The following is a 20,531-nucleotide window of genomic DNA, read 5'->3' as shown; positions in this document are numbered from 1 at the left end:
TTGGCATGACACATTCCTCAGTTGAGGCAGGACTGCGAGGACAGCCTTGCTTATGCCGACTTGCAGAAAAATCGAACGGGGCTTGAGTGGTGCTCGGGCGACCCACCCGCCGCCGTGTTCGCGCTCCGATGCCTAAAAGAGTAATACACAATACCAGCCCCGGAATATCGCAGAACGGGTCGCCTCTATCTCCTTGGGGTCTCATTGGTAGATTTTGAAGAAGCCTTGAGTAGCTAACTTGAATAGCTGAAACATAACGAGTAATACATGCGACTATGGTGCTACCGTCACATTCAGAGAGCTTTCATAGGCGTGCGAAACGGCTCCGAGGTCTTAGGCCCGAAGATGTCATGGAAATACGGAGTGCTGAACTAATTTGATTTAGATCATGATTGCGGGCTGGCGGTTTAAATCACATTGTCATCTCGACGCTGTCTCATATTTAATTGTTCTCTCTGATTTGACCTGATCACCTCAGTCATACTCCAATATGATTCTCGCTACAAAGCTGGGCATCCTAGCCACAAGCGTGGCATTATTAGCTTGTTTGAAGGGCTATTTCTCTAGAAGAAAGCTACCCCCTGGCCCCAGAGGCTGGCCCGTCATTGGGAACTTGTTCGACTTATTGCCTGATGGCCAACATCCGGGTGAATTCTACGCCAGATACAAGGCACTCTACGGTAAGTGCATCTCAAGCAGTCCAGTTCTCTTGAAAAGACCGGCATGTTCACACTTTCCAGGTCCTCTTAGCTCTCTTACGGTCTTCGGCCAACCCATAATAATAGTCAACGATCGCAAAACAGCCGCTCAACTCTTCGATAAGTCGGCGAAACACTCGTCTCGCCCGCAATCGGTTTTTGCAGATGGCCTGTACGTCTTCTCTACACCATGAACACACAAAGTACCCTGAAAGAGTGCTAATGGTGACCGTTCTCAGATGCGGATATGGCAAGTCGATCCCACGTCAGAATAACACACCTCTTCTGCGGGCATATCGTCGAGCCACGGCACAGGTTATCGGGACGAAGTCGTCAGCTGCGAAATTTGATCACCATTTAGAGAATGAGTTCCGGCGGTTGCTGTGGCGTATTCAGCAGGATCCTGATGGTCTGTTAGATCATTGTCGGATGTAAGTAAGCTTCAAGCTCGGTTATCGGACGGATACATACTAAACTGATTCGTCGCAGCGCTACTGGATCTTTCGTCTTGAAAATCACTTATGGATATAACGTGGATCCACACCAGAAGGACTCTCTGATCGATCTTGCCGACTTGGTGTTGAAGCAGTTCTCTGAGGCCATCACGCCCGGGAAATTCCTTGTTGATTTGATCCCAGCTTGTAGGTCACACCATTCACCCTATTCTAACGACTCTTGGAGTATCGAGATACTGACTTGCACAGTGCAACACTTACCCGAATGGGTACCAGGCACCGGGTTCAAAAAGATTGCACGCTTTAACAAAGAGACGATCCTAAAGCTCACAAACTACCCGTTCGAATTCACCAAGTGGCAGATGAGACATAAAGAAAACAAGCCGTCATTCGTCTCGGAAAGTATCAAGCATGGAGAGGATGCTGAAATTACAAAATGGGCAGCCGGCGCAATCTACGGCGCAGGAACAGATACGGTATGACCGAAACTCAGGCATAGACATCACATCCACAGTACTCGTTACTGACCCTGTCTAGACGGTTGGCTTGATTGAGGGATTCTTCCTCGCAATGATGAATTTCCCAGGCGTTCAACGCAAAGCACAAGCCGAACTCGACCGAGTAATTGGTGAAGACCGATTCCCGTCAGTAGCCGATCGACCAAACCTCCCATACATTGATGGGGTCCTCAAAGAGACTATGCGTTGGCATACTGTGGCCGTAATGACACCGCGCAAGTCCGACGAGGACGAAGTGATCAATGGATACCTAGTACCCAGGGGCGCCATTCTAATGGCCAATATCTGGTGCTTACAGACCTTACGCCACAATCTGACTTGAATCTAACTTGTTCCTCAGGGCAATGAACAACGACCCTGAAATCTACCCCAACCCCTCCGACTTCCGACCCGAGCGCTACCTACCCGCCGAGGGACAGGAAATTGCCCCTGACCCACACGATAATACCTTCGGATTCGGCCGTCGCATCTGCCCTGGTCGCATTACCGCCGAAACATCTATCTTCCTAGCCATCGTGCACACGCTCTTCGCCTTCGATATCAAAAAGCCCGTCGGGGAAGATGGAAACGTGCTCGAGTCCGAGCTACGCCCCACGCCGGAATTTATTAGCCACCCGGCACCATACAAGTGTTCGCTGACGGTCCGGAGTCCCAGGCGTGAGCAGCTGATGCTGGGTTTTATGCGAGAGCATCCATTTGAGCCGAGTGATGCGGGAAAATTGCAGAAGGCTGTGAAGGCTGTCTCAGTACTTGAGAATTCTTAGAAGCAAATTCAACTACGCTTACACCTACCTCATGCTACAGTAGTTCCGGGAAACGGTGTCACTAGACCTGGGCATGGGCTGGCCCACGATTTGGCCCATTTGGCCCATTTGGGCCCCAAATCTGCATAATAAATATATAAAATATCCAGAATTACTAGCGTAATTTATAGCTGTCTTAAATCTTATACCGCAGTACAGAATAGATTACGCACAGCGTAATCTCTTCTAACTTGAATATATATATCGAAGTGTTCACGATCAATTAATTCAAATTGTCCTTCTGCTCTTGATGTTAATTTTCTGAAATCTCGACGCAGGTCATTTTTGCTTGATTTTTTAAAGTATCGTATAATAAAATATAACTTTATGTATGTTTAAAAGCTTTCTTGTTTACGAATTAGATGTAGGGATGGATTAAATCTTTTATATAGTGAACGTTGAAGGGTGAAAAAAAAAAGTTGTCGATGAGATAAAAACTGCGGGGGATCCCGTAGCACGAATTTGGAAGGCAAATGGGCCGGCCCATGGGACTAACTAATAAAAGATATTTAGATGTGGGACTTGGTGACTAAATAGCCAATTATCGCGAACATAGGAGACGCGTTATCCCGGGCTTTCTGCGCCTGGCATGATAGCCCAGGCTATCTACGGACTCTGTATTCTAGCTTAAATATAGGCCAACCTATCTCCTCTTTATAGTCAACGATGATTTTTCTCTAACGTTGGGATTATTGAGCTTTCTTACCAAACTATCATGTCTCAACTATCGGATATCTACTCAGTACCCTTTTCAGAGAGTGGGGAATTTGATGATTCATCCTATCTTTTAACGGATAACGTAATCCACTAGCAAGTGAGACACACGGGCGCGTGAGACAGAAACCGCGGTCGCGCCCCAGCGCGTCAACCTCCTCATTTCAACTACCCACTATGCCCCCAATTCGCAGTCAAAATCCTCAAAATTCTATCAACCAAGAAGGTAGGATCCAGCTCGCAATACAAGCCTTTCGGAACAAAGAATTTCGATCAATTCGCGAAGCTGCGCGCCGATTTCAAGTACCTACCGCAACTCTCCATCGCCGATACAATGGCAAACTTCATCGATCGGAAACCCGCGCCAGCAATTATAAATTGACTCCAACTGAAGAGGAATCGCTCCTACGGTGGATACTCTCTATGGATACACGTGGATCAGCTCCCCGGCCTTGTATGGTAAGGGATATGGCCAATATTCTACTAGCAGAGCGTGGTAGTCAGACTGTTGGAGTCAATTGGGTTTACAGATATACAGAGCGCTATGATGAGCTCAAATCGCGGTATTCTCGTCGATATAATTATGAGAGGGCAAAATGCGAAGATCCGAGGGTTATTAAACCATGGTTCGACCTTGTACGACGCACGATCGATGAGAATGGTATCCAACCTGAGGATATCTACAATTTTGATGAAACTGGCTTCGCAATGGGGCTTATAGCCACTGCGAAAGTCATTACAAGAGCTGAATACTATGGTCGGAGGTCAGTTCTACAGCCAGGGAATCGCGAATGGGTCACATCGATTGAATGTGTGAATTCAACGGGCTTTATACTCCCACCATGCATTATCTTCAAATCGTCAAAGTACCAACAATATGCATGGTTTGATGACCTACCCGACAATTGGAGAATCGAAATCAGTGAGAATGGCTGGACTACAGACGAAATTGGGCTTCGATGGCTAGAAAAGCTATTTATCCCTGCGACTACTAGTCGTACTAGGGGTAAATATCGACTACTAGTTCTCGATGGCCATGGCAGTCATTTGACCCCCCGTTTTGATCGATTGTGCGAGCAAAATGATATTATTCCAATCTGCATGCCTCCGCATTCGTCTCATCTACTACAGCCTTTGGATATAGGCTGTTTTGCCCCCCTAAAGCGCGCGTATGGGAGCTTGATTGAGCGCAAAGCACGGTTGGGGGTCAACCATATCGACAAGCTTGATTTCCTTGCAGCATTCCCACAAGCTCGCAAAGAGGCCTTTAAACCAGAGACTATTCAAAATGCATTCGTCGCAGCTGGTTTAGTACCATATGATCCCGATCAGGTCATTTCAAAGCTTGATGTTCAACTTCAGACACCTACCCCCTCAGGTAGTCGACCAGGGAGCCAATCGAGCGCGTGGAGCCCTAAAACGCCGGCAAATCTCAAACAATTGAATCGACAGGGCTCGTCAATCAAGGCACTGCTTAAGAAACGCTCGCAAAGCCCACCAACGCCTACGAATATAGCTATTGATAAGCTCCTCAAGGGCTATCAGCAATCATTGCATTCTAATGCAATCCTTCTAAAGGAAGTCCGCGATTTACGGGCTGAAAACGAGACACAAAAGCGAAAACGCAACAGAACGACTAAGCGCGTAGCTCATACGGAGGGTTTTACGGGCCAAGAAGCCAGGGAGTCGATGAACCAGGCTCATGAAGCTCCTAATACTGCCCCGGCGGAACCAGCTGCGTCAGCTTCCCAGCCAATTACACGCGCACCCCCGCGATGCAGCGACTGTCATCAAATAGGGCATAAAAGAACGCAATGCCCTGATAGGTCTAATAGATAGAAATTTGAAATCAATGGCGTTGTTGGTTTAATAAATTGGTTTGAAATTATAGTAGCTGGTTTTCTGTCTCACGGGCCCGTGTGTCTCACTCGCTAGTGGATTACGTTAGCGTCGCGAGCACTCCGCAAGCCAAACGCAGCTTCCTCCCCCTCTCTCTGTTCCCACCTCTCTCAGACGCTCCACAGATTCAGCACAAACCTACGTTCTATGCGAAGATATGAATAAAGAGGATTTCGAGGATTGGTGGATCCAGACCCAGAGTGGGCACTCTGAGCACCAATCTACTTTCTGGGATCGAAAGGGCCAGCGAGCAGATATATGGGCCGACTTCGAACAGGTTGCCCATTTTATTACTGGACAACCTAAGGTGATGTGCAAGAACTGCGGAGCAATTTTGAACCATCCGAACTCTCTAGTTCATACCAAATCAGGGACGGCAGGGGAGCAAGGAACAACTGCTCTACGAAGACACCTAGAACGGGCAATATGTAAAACAAAGGGTCAATCAAGCATCCGGCGGCTACTACAGAAGCAGGCAAGTCTCTCATTTATTTATTCCTAGATCAAAGCTAGTTTTGCTACTTAATAGGCAAAACTCACACCAGCGCCGTTCAGCGAGTCCCGTTGGGAACACCAATTAGTCTCTACGATTACTACCTTACGGCTTCCCTTTACGACTGTTGAACATCCCGAGTTCCTTAAGCTTCTACAACTAGCTCAGAAATCGCCAACAGCTATAAGCCTTCCCTCTCGAAGAACCTTACAGCGTCGAATTCAAACAAAAGCACAAGATCAGCAGAAAGAAATACTTCAGAAGCTTCCACCAAAGGCAAAGCTCTCAATAAGCTTAGATTGTTGGACTTCCCCTTTCCAACAGGCCTTTATGGCAGTGCCTGGTTACTTTATTGACGCTGATTGGGAATATCGGGAGGTTTTACTAGGATTTGAGCCTCTGTCTGGTGTTCATACTGGGGCTTATCTAAGCACAGTTGTTCTAGACCTGCTTGAAAAGCATAGGATCAAAGAGCGAGTGTTAGCTGTCACAACTGATAATACGTATAACAATTCGACTCTTATTTCATCTCTGCAAGACTCTCTTCAGTCTCAGGGCCTTCGTTCTGATACTCTTATTATCCGAGTACCATGCCTCGCCCATGTGATTCAGTTGAGCCTAAAGCAGCTCCTTGGTCAAATGAAAGCCAACCCAGTGAATGAGAATGTCGATACGGTCTGGACTGAAGAGCATACGAAAATAGCTCGCCAAACAGCAAGAGAGTATAGTATGGCGAATACACTTAAGAAGGTTTGATCTTAAACTATTCTTTCTACCTATCAAACATATACTAATTATACAATTGCTTAGATCCGAAACCTCGCTATCTTCATCAATGCAAGCCCTCAGCGCCGTGAATCCTTCCAAAACCTCCAGTCTAATACACCTCGATTATTCCCAATCCAGGATGTCAGGACGCGCTGGAATTCGACCTTCTTAATGCTCCGCCGGGCTAAGAAGCTACAACCTGTGTTTGATACGTTCTGCTCCGAATTTCATCATTCTCATCTTCAGGTCACATCAAATGAGTGGCGGCGGGTTGATTACCCGATCTGTATCACCCAGACTTTCTACAGATTCACAACTGCTCTCTCAAAAACAAAAGACATAACGATTCATACTGTTTTCAGTATTTACAATCGTCTCTTTAATCATCTTGAGAGCCGGATCCGCCAGCTACAACAGGGGAAGATCGGATGGAAAAGACAAATGCTTGTTGCTCTGAGAGGAGCCGAAAGTAAGCTCAGGGATTATTATATGATGACTGACCTTGAAGGTCTTAGTGATATATACTCAACTGGGACTATTTTGGCGCCGCAGTATAAGCTTGAATTCTTCCAGACCTCAGATTGGCGGGATGACGAGAAAGACTTTGCTGCCCAATACAGACAAGCTCTCGAAGCCCGAGTTAAGCACTACGAGGATAGTGTATATAGCTCTCTCTCACAGACTGGAGGTTTACAGACTGTGAAGCCTACGAGTGAGATTGATCTACTACTCGCTTGTGGTAGTCGGCCTACTGCCCCAGTCCCTGAGCTCACTCAGTATCTCGAGAGTAGTAAGTGGTCTTCTATTCTTAAACCAAACACTCTTTCTAATTTAAATACCTTAAACAGGCACGGTATCAATTCCTCCGCGCGAATTCTGGAGAGATCATGAACACAGATTTCCAAAAATCGCAGCTCTCGGTCGAGATTTCCTTTCCGTCCCAGCCACAGGCGCAGGCGTAGAGCGTCTCTTTAACTCCGCGCGTGATATCTGCCACTATCGCCCTGGCTCAGTACAATCGAGTACTATTCAGGATCCAATGCTTCTTATGTGTGGGATTCGATTTGATCTAGAAGAGGAGCAGCTTGCTTTTGTTCGGGAGTACGCAACTGAGACTGAGATAGAATTCCAACAAGAAGAGATGGATGAGCGTACGCAGGAGGGCATTCTGGAGATTAGTGATAATGAAGAAGGCCCTGCGCAATATGATTCGAAGAGGCGAAGGAGTGTTAATGAGCCTGCCGAAGAGCCTGAGGGGGAGTCTGAGCCTGAGGAGCCTGATTTGCCTGAGCAAAACACAGCGTGTTTCAGGAAGAGTTCGAAAGCGTTCAAGGTTATTAGATGGCTATGAGATATAGTTGATTTCTACAGTAATATTAAAATGCCCTCTTTTAACTGAATATCGTATATAACTAAGAGCAATCAATCATTCTTGTTACCAAGGCATTACAGCCAAGAGCACGCGTAAAGTACATAAATTATGAAAGTCACATGTACACTAGTTTTCGCCCTAAAATGGGTCGAATGGGCCAAATGGGCCGGCCCATGAATGGGCAGAAAATCGATTTTTCGGCCCATGGGCCCAAATGGGTCAACCCATTTGGGCCGTCCCATGGGTTCTGCCCAGGTCTAACTATTCACATCATTCTATCGACCTCCGATGGCAAAATCAATTAGGTATACTCTTCACGTTATGTTTACACATTAAACTCTCGGATTTTCCTGCTTTTCTCTCAGTTCAACCTTATACCGTACCTCATACAGCCAGCCCATTGGATCCTTGGGTTTCTTGCTCGACTTCCTACAATGAATTAGCCATGATCTCAACGCATGTCCCACCGAGATCAGATTGACTTACACTTTCGAATCGCCTCCGAGGGGTATATACATGGTCGCAGCATCTCTTAACCACCGCCACCACCAGCGAGCTCCCAGCCCTAGCTGACTTGTCCAATAACTCTGCTTGGTCATGCTCTTCGACCTTGGAACCCTAGCTTGGGCATATGCCTCAATCGCTCTAGAGAAATCTAACCTGCCATTCTCTGACGATGGCGGGTTATTCAGTAATTCATTGGCCAAAACGGTGGCGTCTTCGATGGCGAATCCCGCCCCTGCGAATATGTCAATCACTGTGACTCTTCTCTTTAAAGGCCGAACTGGGTGAGAGCAAGAATGAGGTAAGACTAACCTTGGCCACTCGTTGGCAGCATCAATCGTGAAGCGTCTCCGATCAAAACGATGTTCTTTCCACCAATCTCACTCTCCTCCCAAGCATGATACCACAGAGGGGCCCTGACAATCCTCTCGCTCCTCTTATACAACTCCCCAAAATTCCCTGCAATAGGATGAAAGGCGTTCTCGTACCTCTTCAAAATCCCCTGTGTCTCTTCTAGGTCGTGTTTACCTAGTATTAAGTCCGCACCGTAGAGCTTAACCTTGTTCTGTTTCTGCAGGTGCTCAGCAGCGGTCATACTCTTGGGAGGAAGGTTAGAAGGGAAAGAAATAGACCAGAACTGCCTTCGACCAGGCAGAGCCCATGTTGACGCGGTGCCTGAGTCGAGGAGAACCCAGTGCGTGTCTCCATCTTGCACATCTTCTTCGCTTTCAATCGCACGGGCCCTATCAATGGGTTTTGAAACACCGTAAATCCCATCCGCGTAGGCAAACTCGGGCTTCCATCTATCAGCACCACCCCCGCCGTCCGCTGCTGCTATCGCCATGATATGCCTTCTTACCACTGACCAGCCCCCATCCGCACCAACAACTAGATTCGCTTCGACCTCCTCCCCTCCCTCAAAGCACACCTTAACACCCCCTCCAGTGGCACTCTTCACATCAGTGACCTTCCTCTCCCATATCACTTCCCCGCCTAACTCCCGTACCCTATCAAGAACCACACGCTGCAGCCCCGCCCTCTCTACAACCCGGAGGTTGGTCCCCAAGTCCTCCTGCCAGTTCGGATGGTTCAACTGCTGGCAGTATTTATGCTTCCCGGTGTCCCAGGCGCGCCAGATCTTGATTCGTGTAGACTCAGAGCTGATAAAGTCCAGCGAGTCCCGCAGCCCCAGGGCATACAGAGGATAAAGGGCGTTGGAGGTCAGGGCAACAGCGGCGCCAGCTGCATACGTCGCAGTGCTGTGGGTGTCGGTGGTGTTGTTTTCTCCGTGGATCTTTGAGTCAGGGAATGTGCTTGGTTTGGGGCGCGGAAGGCGCTCGTATATCACGGGTTTGTAGCGCTCCTTGAGGACAGGGTGGGAGAGTATTGTCAGGGCAAGGACGGGACCCGCGACCCCACCCCCGATGATGGCTATGGTATGCGGAGCTGGTTTGTCGGCCATGGGTTGGTAGTGAGAAATCCCAAAATGATTCAGAGAGATTAGATCGAGTAAGTAATTGACCCCGTATAAATAGTTTTCCCAAGGTTGAGGTACGTAATTTGTTGTCTCGGTCGCGATATAATAAGGCATGGACGGGTCAACACTCAAAACGATGGTTGCCTGGTATGGTCACGTGATGACCTCCGAAACACACCCAACCGTCGTACCGACTGCACCAGCTTGATGCTTCCGCAAGAGCAATTCTAGCAAGATACAGTACCGTACATGGTGGATTATACTGTGCGCTCAATAACGACCTGCGCTAAGGCCTTGGCGGTAGGACTAGGAAAGACTTTCTTAGTGTATATTGTTCAAGGCGATTTCGAGAACGACTGTATAGTGGAAAATTATCAAATGCAGAGAGCATAGCTTAGCCCTGATCAGTATCTGACATTGTCTATTGGCGTGCGATACAATACAGGCTCTTTAGCAACACTAGAATCAGAGCAATGTATGTCTCACACTATATTTAGCTTGTATTGCTCCAAGACTATTTTCTCGGCATGGCAATTTGGTTGTTTCCAAGCTTGATGCCAACGGACAACCTGACTAACACAATGAAAAATCATTGTTCGATGCGAACAGGGTATTACGGTTAGAGAGGACCTACCATTACCAGTGCTGCCAGTACAGCCAGTTGAACGTGTTGAACAGCCTCCGCCCGCACTGGTTGAATCGCCTATTTTGCCACTCCCACCAGCCAAACGTGCACCCTGGAGATGTAGCGGCTGCAATAATACTGGCCACTCAATTACCCGGTGCCCTAATTGATATTTTTTAATTAATATTGGTTTTGGTAGTTTATCATACTTTTGAATCTTTAGTAATCGGTCAGGTGGTCGACTCGGTGGTGAATTACGTTACTACACTAAATGTTGTAGTGGGGAGACCCCTCCTACTAACTACATGGGTGCCATCCATGTTATGTGACATAGCCGGCAGTATACGGTGGCCGGATAGCTATTTCTAAAATACACCTTCTTACACCTCCCCGACCTGACCCTACATTTGGGGTCCTCGCTATTTCCTGATTGCTACGCTTGTGTTTTGTGGTGGTTTTTCTGCTGAATCAACCCACACGTCTCAGCGCGTGCTGCCATCGAGCGTTCCCCTCTTCAATGTTTAGTAATACACGATGACCGAGTATAAATACTTTTCTTCTGACCATTTTACTACGTGTATAGACCTTAGCCATCTATCGGAAATCTGCTATTGTGGAATTTTGATAATACTTTTATCCGATTGTTCTGATCCCATCACATAACTGGATTATTTTCGGACTGCAGCTAGAGGCCTGGTCTACCTACAAAACCGGCCCGTGCTCTTCTTCAATGCCGGTGCATTCCAGTTGTCGATACAATGGGTTCGAGCGCTGTCACTTCTACTGGGACTATGACATTCAGGCGTTGGCATACAATCAGCAAAATCAAAAACTAAGTCATCCGTAGTGTCGCTGTCCAAATATGATGCATCATCGGACGCTGACTAACATCCGCGGTCGCGGCCACTGGCAATTTACGCGTCGACGCGATCCGCGCCTTATCTCCTATCTCTTGCCAACCCCATCCCATCGCCCTGGATTTCAAGGGTCTCAATCGCCACAGTTCCGCTCATGACAGCAGGCGTTGAGCCGATTGTGTGACGACAACAGCTTAATCAACCCATAAAACCTCGAATTGCCTACAATGGCAAAGGCAGACGCCTCGCCCACCGGGACACCACCATCCGCCCTCAAGAGAACGACCTCAAGCGCCCAAAACATGAAAAGCCAAAAGTCCATTCTGGGATTCTTCCAGAAATCCTCCCCAGCAACGCCGTCCAGTGCTAAACCCCGCGAGCCCGCGTCCTCTCCCGCCCAACGAGCGTCGGAGCAACGTAGCGGCAGCGCAACAAAACCCAAGGAAAAGAGGAGCTTCTCGAGCTTTGCTCAGGATTTGACCCCTGTTCCCAGTAGCGACCTCCCTATTCCGGACGAGGATGAAGAAAACGCAGATGCGGCAAAGGTGGAGTTCTTTTCCTCTGATATGTCGTTTACGCCGCTGACAACCCCTAGGCTGGAGACGAAACAAACCAAGATGAATCCGGGACTCCTTCACGCCGAGTATGCCACTCCACCTCCCACATCCTGCACGTCCGTGTATCATGCTGACACTCCCCTTTTAGTCCAAGAAGAAGCAGGTCAGCTACAAAGAGTCCGACTCCGAGGGCGAAGACGACGACGACGTGATTTTCCGTCCCAGCCGAAAGAACGGCGCGGGAGGCCGCGCCGCAAAGCGCAGAAAGACTTCTCCGGATAGCGAAGACGAGTTCGAAGCACCTGGAGAGGATGACGGATACTCAGACGACGGTCAGTCTGGACCCTACCAGAACACATTTCCGGCGTTGCTAACTCGAACAGATATGGATGACTTCATTGTCGCCGACGACTCCGATGAGGATGCCGCACCCGCCAAGAAGCGCAAGAGAACCGCTCCGTCGTCTGCTCGAAAGAGCTTCAACCAGTCTCCTTCCCTCCCACCCGCTCCACCGAACGACGAAGAGCTCGATCTGGAATTGCCTGAGGGCTCTGCGGGAACTGCCCTCCAGTGGACCTTTGACCCCGAGAACACGCAGCCTCGGCAAGAACGTGCCAACACAAAGACATCCAAAACCCCGGCCAGTGCGAAGAAGGAGAAAGCCCATGTCAAGGACCCCGAGGAGCGGTACCCATGGCTCGCCAACGTCAAGGATATGGATGGAAATCCTCCTGGACACCCCGACTTCGACCCCCGCACGATCTACATTCCCCCTCTGGCTTGGTCGCGCTTCTCGCCTTTCGAAAAGCAATACTGGGAAATTAAGCAGAAATTCTGGGATACCGTAGTCTTTTTCAAGAAGGGAAAGTTCTACGAACTCTACGAGAACGATGCTACTATCGGTCACCAGCTGTTCGATCTGAAGCTTACTGATAGGGTGAACATGCGCATGGTTGGTGTCCCTGAGATGAGCTTGTCTCACTGGGCCAACCAGTTTGTGGCCAAAGGCTACAAGATTGCCCGTGTCGATCAGTCCGAGTCCGCATTGGGCAAGGAAATGCGTGAACGCGATGGCAAGAAGCCCGGAAAAGAAGACAAGATCATCAAGCGTGAACTTGCCTGTGTCCTGACTGCGGGTACTCTGGTCGAAGGCTCGATGCTTCAGGATGATATGTCGACTTATTGTGTTGCCATCAAGGAGGCTATCATGGATGACCTCCCAGCCTTTGGTATCGCTTTTGTCGATACAGCTACCGGTCAATTCTTCATGTCGGAGTTTGTTGACGACATCGATATGACCAAATTCGAGACTTTCGTGGCGCAGATCCGCCCTCAGGAGTTGCTACTCGAAAAGGGCTGCGTTTCGCAGAAGATGATGCGCATTTTGAAAAACAATACCGGTCCTACCACTTTGTGGAACTACCTAAAGCCCGGCAGGGAATTCTGGGAGGCGGATATCACGTTGAAGGAGCTCGATGCCAGCGAATACTTTGTTTCTGAAGACGATGATAATATTACGGCCTGGCCGGAGACTCTGCGTCAAGCACGCGAGAAGGAGTTGCTCATGTCTGCATTCGGTGCTCTGACACAATACCTGCGCCTGCTGAAGATCGAAAGAGATCTGATCACCATTGGCAACTTCACCTGGTACGATCCGATCAAGAAGGCCTCTAGTCTGGTGCTGGATGGTCAAACTTTGATCAACATGGAAATTTTCGCCAATTCCTTTGATGGCGGTGTTGACGGCACACTGTTCCAACTCCTCAACAGATGTATTACGCCATTTGGCAAGCGTTTGTTCAAGCAATGGGTCTGCCATCCGTTGATGGATTCCAAGAGAATCAACGCAAGACTTGATGCGGTGGACTCCTTGAATGCGGATCCCAGTGTTCGTGACCAGTTCTCCTCACAGCTGACCAAGATGCCGGATCTGGAGCGCCTGATCTCTCGTGTCCACGCGGGTAACTGCAAGGCTCAGGACTTCGTGCGTGTGCTGGAAGGCTTCGAGCAGATTGAATACACTATGGGTCTTCTCAAGGATAGCGGTTCCGGCGACGGAATCATCGGACAATTGATCACGGCCATGCCCGACATGAGTGAGCTGCTGGCATACTGGAAAACTGCCTTTGACCGTCCCAAGGCGAAGGAGAATGGCATTCTTGTCCCAGAGCCCGGTGTCGAGAATGATTTCGACAACTCGCAGCAGACCATCGAGCAGCTTCACAAGGATCTCGATTATCTACTGAAGAAGGCACGCCGTGATCTCGGCTCTACTGCCATCTGTTACAAGGACAACGGCAAGGAGATTTATCAGCTCGAAGTACCCATCAAGGTGAAGAACATACCCAAGGACTGGGATCAGATGTCTGCAACCAAGCAGGTCAAACGATATTACTTCCCCGAGCTCCGCAGCCTCATCCGCAAGCTTCAAGAGGCTCAGGAAACACACAGCCAGATTGTAAAGGAGGTTGCTGGCCGATTCCACGCTCGTTTCGACGAGCACTACGGCACTTGGCTCGCCGCTGTCCGCGTTATCTCCCAGCTAGACTGTCTGATCAGCCTCGCCAAGGCCTCCACATCGCTGGGCCAGCCCAGCTGCCGCCCCGTTTTCGTAGACGACGAGCGAAGCGTCCTCGAATTCGAAGAACTCCGTCACCCATGCCTCCTCTCCTCAGTGGAAGACTTTATCCCGAACGACATCCAGCTCGGCGGCAAGCGTGCCAACATAGACTTACTGACCGGAGCCAACGCCGCCGGAAAGTCAACCTTGCTCCGAATGGTACGCTTCCTCCCATTCCATCCTCCGATCGAACCCATAACTAACAAACCCGCAGACCTGCGTCGCCGTCATAATGGCCCAAATCGGCTGCTACCTCCCCTGCCAATCGGCACGACTGACCCCAGTAGACCGAATCATGTCGCGCCTCGGCGCAAACGACAACATCTTCGCAGCGCAATCAACCTTCTTCGTCGAGCTCTCTGAGACAAAGAAGATCCTCTCAGAAGCGACGCCACGCTCCCTCGTCATCCTCGACGAGCTCGGCCGTGGCACCAGCTCCTACGACGGCGTCGCAGTCGCACAGGCTGTCCTACACCACATAGCCACCCACATTGGCGCGATGGGCTTCTTCGCAACGCACTACCACTCCCTCGCGACGGAGTTCGAAGGTCATCCCGAAATCACACCCAAGCGCATGGCCATCCACGTTGATGACGCCGAGCGCCGCGTGACCTTTCTCTATAAACTCGAGGACGGCGTTGCGGAGGGTAGTTTCGGAATGCACTGTGCTTCCATGTGCGGGATTTCAAATAAGGTCATTGAGCGTGCGGAGGTTGCGGCTAAGCAGTGGGAGCATACGAGTCGGCTCAAGGAGAGTCTTGAGCGCCGGAAGGGTGGGGGTTACGTTGGACTTGGATGGTGGAGTGATGTTGCGTGGGCTTTGCGTGAGTCTACGGGCGAGAATGAGGGTGAGGCTGATGTATTTGATCGAGGCTTGGAGGTGCTACGCAAGGCTATTGAGGCTCTTTAAGGGAATCCTCGGACTGGCTTGAATTGTATTAATGTTTAAGGTTTTTGATCTTGACGATCTTCTCATATTCTTATTTGCTTTGTTTGGAATCTCGGTTGAAAAGGCGTTGACTTTTGTGTATCTCATATTCAAGCATCATCATAGAGTATGTCTCGCAAATAGCGTGATCTATTATACTCTTCGAATTGTCTTTTCGGCCCTCATGTGTACATTAGGGGTATTCACCTATTGTTTTCCTGTCAGTGGGACTTGTATTTCTTCTGCGGTGAACACTCAACCTATCATCTGGCCTTTATCATATATGATGCAGTAGTCTCAGGTGAGGCTGTGGATTAAGAAGATAATTATATTATCTTCTTAAACCCTAGCGGCCCTGTATGACACAAAATCGCTCCGCCGATACTGTCGATATGCCGTTGGTTGCCCCTGGGCCTAAAAGGCAGAAATTAACTGCTTCAGATTCAGAAGACGACGCTTTTTCTTAAGCTAGTATTTCCGTTTGCGTTAAATCTGCCTTAGAAATCTAATATTACCGGAAAGTGAACGACTGTGGAAATCAAGAATCCTAGATCTCTCAGCCGACACTTCGTAAACAACCATATCAAACCGTATTCGACCGATATGTAATGTGGGTGCACGATTTGTGGAAAAAAATTTAAAGTCTTGATCAGCACTACTGAACCATGCACAGAGTGTGCATAGAACAATTTCTTGCTTACCTCTACCTGTTCTTGGCCTGCACTTGCCATGAATTATCAAACTTATGTTGCTTTTCAACTATTACTATTTAGGCTTTCAAAGGCTATTGGCGCGATGCATGTATTTCCTACGGGGAGTTGATAGCTTTCCATCTTAATAATATTTTGAAGGTGCAATTCAGCATTTTCCACTTGATAGAGCTGTTCTTCATTTTGACTACAAATGCAAAAATATTCATTGAAAACACCGTTATTTCCATGAACCCACCCCATTGATAAATTGCTACCCGCTGCTCAAAAGAATTCACACCCGCACCAGACCTTTGACGCACTTCAAGGACCGGCATGACGCTGTCAATCAATAAACATGATTTATCTCCGCCTTGGATATGTCTGCCTCCCCAATCAGCCTGTATCTCTGGACTTCCAGACCAGTCGCTTCAGGAATATGCCCCACTGAAAGAGCTGAAAGAGCCACCTGAACGAGTTATCAGGTGTTAGGCCAATCATTATTGCACCCATCTCTCAAATTCTGCAGAAACTTTTTCCACCGGCTTGGTGATATCAAGTTCATGTTTTTTGAGGAGGGAGTTGGAACTGGTCCGCGTAGGCACTGACTCATGGGCCCGCGGGGCCACCCGGGTTCCCCACCCCTCTCCCCGACTAAAAACTTCGGCAGCTGCTCCAGGCACAACTTTTTGTTGGGGCTTGGCGTCGGGGTTTTCAGTCGCTTTCGCTTCTCGCCCTTTGGTCACCACGAGAACTTGCTAGAATGGATGAAAGAGCGACATGCGCTGGCGTGAACGATTTCAAGGTATCCATCACCCATCTTTCAGGAAGCCAAATGGTTATCGAAGATACCTTCGACCATCTTGTTTCAGATCATATTCCACGTCGTATACCGCCTAACGAGGTGCGCGTTTTCTTTCGTGGTCAGACGAAGTGAGCTTTTGGAGAAACAATTCGTAGCTTTTTCGGAAGACTTTTCCTCCACAGCGATGGACTGCTTGTCGTCGGAAATTTTGTAAATCACGAACGTAAGCTTGTTGTGTCCTTCTTTATAAAGCACCTCTCTTAACGCAGCAATGCATTCATTCGGTATGTTCATACTAATATTTGAGATCAATATGAGACTTTTCGCATGGGACGTTTCTAAGCGATCGCACACCCTGACGGAATCTAGCATTTAACGGCATGGTTAGGCAGTTGATTAGGCGACTCAAATGATAGGTAGTTCACTAACCGACATGCCGGCTGCGAGAGTTCTCAGTCCACCAAAAGAATCTGCGTTAGGCAGAGAGAAGTCGAGCAGATGCTTATATGAAGTGATATTTGATTCAGGCAGCAGGTTTTAGCTAAAATGGATCTTTTCCAATGGAAAACTCCATCGGTTACTCGGGTCCGTGGGACCGGCCTTCCGCAAGAGCCGTACCTATATGGCCATGTCATCAAATTCCGCTATCTTGTGTAAAGTCATGACATACAACACAACTCCAAAGAACTAATACATTCTTCCAGAATCAACGAATCAACCCGTTTCAAGAGAGGAACAGGTTCAGCTAAACATTACTCTACTATACCAGAATAGCCTGAAGCGTAAAGGATACGATGAGCTTTACTCCGAGGCCAGAGATATGATCGATTTACAAAGATAAAGCAATCAATGAAAGATTTTGAGTGATAGTTAGTACAGAGTAGTTTTCAAAATTAGTTTGACCACTCATTTCGCTCTTTATTTCTCAAAGCCCCACTTCAGATGCACTAGTCCATATTAGGTTCACTTTCCGCCACTTCTCGAATCTATCGATGTACCTTCCTTAAGGCTGCGTAAATTACTGTAATAGCATCCCTTGGCAGTCGGGCGTTTCTTAACCGCTGCAGTATTATGCTATTCCACCCAATGTCTTTCCCCGGATTTCCTTTATTCTAGGCCTCCTCCATACGTTTGCCAGTTTACCGCGATCCGCTCTACTGGGTGACGGGCACCATGTCAGGTGGCCTTGCCTCCTCATTGAAACGCACATGCTAAATCTGAAATTTGATCAAACACCTCCATATCAGTAATAGTTAGTAGTTAAAAGAGTTGCCTCCATAGCTCAAATGGGTGACACTTCTAAGAGGTTCGACCCTATTTTGAACGACGCCGCATTCATGGGAAAGGCGCAGCAATCCCGAGAGAAAAGTAAGAGAAGAAATAAATATACGTACAAATCGCAGACGAATTCGCCACTCACGGAATTACTTACCGAGCCCCGAAGTCTTGTGGGCTGTGATAGGCAGGAGCGATAGGATGGAGGTATATTTCCCATCAATCTGCACACTGGGCAATGCTGGCCCTCAGGGCCAATCCAAACTGCTCTTTAGCTGAGCATTGATGTTGGATTGAGTGACTGACATCTAAAATTCTGTAAGGCCTATCATTGGGATAAAAAGACCGATGGTAAGCTAATTGATCATATTAGGGAGTACCACCTGTGTCAGTAGGGCGTAAAATCTGCCAAGCGATTTTTTTGGAGAAAAAAAAATTAAGTAAGCCTTGAACATGTAGAACCATCTTCCGGGGATGGATAAATGGATAATCTCCGACTAAAAGCATCCTATACAGAGCCGGTTGTCCGGCCATTTCACCAAGCACGGGTTCTAGACAGGTTCGAATTGTGCCACCCTGACCCACAGTCACCACCGGCAATATGCCATCAGTCCACTCATGGTTCACCTACGCCTCAAATGGCCTAGAACATCACGAGAACACCATTTATTCGCTACCGTCTAAGTAGACCACTTAGATGGAAACCACTATTCTGTACCTCTGTATTCTCAAGATAAAATTTGTCTTATAAGACTGATTGTTCATTTTCCTTTTCGTCAATTGTCTTATGCATCTCAACTAGCCGCCAAACTTTATTTTGACAACTCCTTATATGATGCCCAGTTCCCACTCCGGCGACTCATCAATAGGTGTTACAAAGACACCGGCTACGCTAAAGAACCTCCGATCCAAGTCCTACGAAGGAGCTTGGTGGCCGTCGCTCGATGAAGTGCTAAATAATACCGCACCTCCACCGTACTCCCTCAGCGCATTCATGAAATACCTCTCCCAAAACCACTGTGTTGAGACATTAGAGTTTGTCCTCGAAGCGAAACGATATTGCGAAAGCTACAAGTCATCAGTCGAGCCAGCAAAGGAGCCCCCTGTTGCAACCAAGTGCTCGGCAAGTATCGACCTGAATCTGCTCTACCGGCTTCTTCTGAAGACATACATCCTCCCAGGGGCAGCCCGTGAGGTCAATTTACCTGTCAAAATACGTGATGACCTTTTGAAAAACGAAATTACGTCGACACCACCCTCGCCTGAGACTCTCGACGCCGCTGTGAGAAGTATTCAGGACCTAATTGAGGATTCAATTTTCGTTTCGTTCCTGAACAGCCTCTCAACATGTCTTTACAGAGATACAGCGTTGAGTGCATCGGCTCAAGATGACAGCAGGGCTTACCTCTTGTATAAGACCTCGGATAGTCAGTCGACGGAGCGAGTACAAACTAAGCGCCCATCTCTTATGACTCTCGGAAGGTCTTGGTCCTGGCCGCCCTGGAGTCGATAGGCTGACTGAGCATCTCTCACGACCGCACATGTGAATAACCTGAAACTATGCTACTGTTACCAGCACCACAGCCTTGCAAGCCCTGCTGCCGCTGTTTTTTGCAGCTTTAAGTCTACTCGAATGAGCTCAAGTTCTTGGTAGCATGATCTGCTCAGTGGCCTAGTGAGTGCTGTTGCTCTTTTATAGCCCCAAGCAGTTTTCTTCGGGCCAGCAGAGACAAATTGAAGTTCGCATACGAACGCCGATTCGAGATTTTGTATCTTGGATATGGAACTTGTGTGACATCAATAGTGTCATCTGACTAAATCACAAGCCAGCCTTCCCTGCTAACTAGCATTTCAATGTTATGTAATATTTCTCGCTGGCCATCTCTGTTAGACACGGCATTTCCGTTACTAAATAGCCATACAATCATACATCGGAGTAGCCTCTCAGCATATAACCATTCCTGCAGTCCACAGCTACAGTTCTTTGGCGTACGAGATTCTCTGCTGATGGTCATGTCATAAATAAGCTTGTGCTTCGAGGTGGCTAGATTAAGCGCCGTCTTAGGTTGACCGTTTTGGTTTAATACCAATATCATCTTCCTACGATGGATGATTATAAATTTAACATGAGGCGTCAGGTGTTGCAGGTTATAAGATCCAGTCTCAGGACATACGTAAGTCTTCGTTCATTTCTCATTGTGTAAGAGAATATTCTAGGCTGCCAAGAGGTACTATTACCGTAATTTACGCAGCCCTATGGAAGGTACATCGACGGATTCGGAAGTGGCGGAAAGAGAACCCGATATGGACTAGTGCAGCTTAAGTGGGGCTTTGAGAAACAAAAGAGAGAGAAGTGGTAAAACTGATTTCGAATATCACTGTATTCTATTAAGATATACACGACAAAGGTGCTGCTGTATTTCGATGTAGAGGCCCTGGTACTGTTTCGAATCGCTGTGAAGAATGCGTCATAC

General features: G+C 48.2%; 4 protein-coding genes across 4 annotated transcripts; 3 read left to right on the top strand and 1 right to left on the bottom strand.

The window, feature by feature from the left end:
• Window positions 1-490: 490 nt before the first annotated feature.
• Window positions 491-2,435, top strand: N7532_009343 (cytochrome P450; the record flags this gene model as incomplete). Its single annotated transcript, XM_056621834.1, has 7 exons — window positions 491-680; window positions 741-870; window positions 938-1,129; window positions 1,188-1,339; window positions 1,403-1,629; window positions 1,691-1,959; window positions 2,012-2,435. 7 exons carry the CDS (start codon window positions 491-493, stop codon window positions 2,433-2,435), a joined length of 1,584 nt encoding a protein of 527 aa, XP_056472640.1.
• A 5,617-nt stretch (window positions 2,436-8,052) lies between these two features.
• On the bottom strand, window positions 8,053-9,686 carry N7532_009342 (FAD-dependent oxidoreductase; the record flags this gene model as incomplete). Its single annotated transcript, XM_056621833.1, has 3 exons — window positions 8,053-8,149; window positions 8,207-8,459; window positions 8,537-9,686. 3 exons carry the CDS (start codon window positions 9,684-9,686, stop codon window positions 8,053-8,055), a joined length of 1,500 nt encoding a protein of 499 aa, XP_056472639.1.
• A 1,724-nt stretch (window positions 9,687-11,410) lies between these two features.
• On the top strand, window positions 11,411-15,270 carry N7532_009341 (mismatch repair ATPase MSH6; the record flags this gene model as incomplete). The annotated part of the gene is made up of 5 exons (XM_056621832.1): window positions 11,411-11,728; window positions 11,779-11,826; window positions 11,889-12,072; window positions 12,124-14,519; window positions 14,575-15,270. The coding sequence occupies 5 exons, from the start codon at window positions 11,411-11,413 to the stop codon at window positions 15,268-15,270; spliced, it is 3,642 nt and encodes a 1,213-aa protein (XP_056472638.1).
• Window positions 15,271-18,892: 3,622 nt separating this feature from the next.
• Window positions 18,893-19,570, top strand: N7532_009340 (regulator of G-protein signaling domain-containing protein; the record flags this gene model as incomplete). Its single annotated transcript, XM_056621831.1, has 1 exon — window positions 18,893-19,570. One exon carries the CDS (start codon window positions 18,893-18,895, stop codon window positions 19,568-19,570), a length of 678 nt encoding a protein of 225 aa, XP_056472637.1.
• Between the last annotated feature and the right edge of the window lie 961 nt (window positions 19,571-20,531).

The sequence above is a fragment of the Penicillium argentinense genome (assembly GCF_028826775.1).
Source record: "Penicillium argentinense strain IBT 30761 chromosome Unknown utg000009l_segment0_segment0, whole genome shotgun sequence".
NCBI classification, from domain to species: Eukaryota; Fungi; Ascomycota; class Eurotiomycetes; order Eurotiales; family Aspergillaceae; genus Penicillium; species Penicillium argentinense.
Note: the sequence above shows the minus strand (reverse complement) of the source record. Positions and strands in the feature narration are given on the sequence as shown.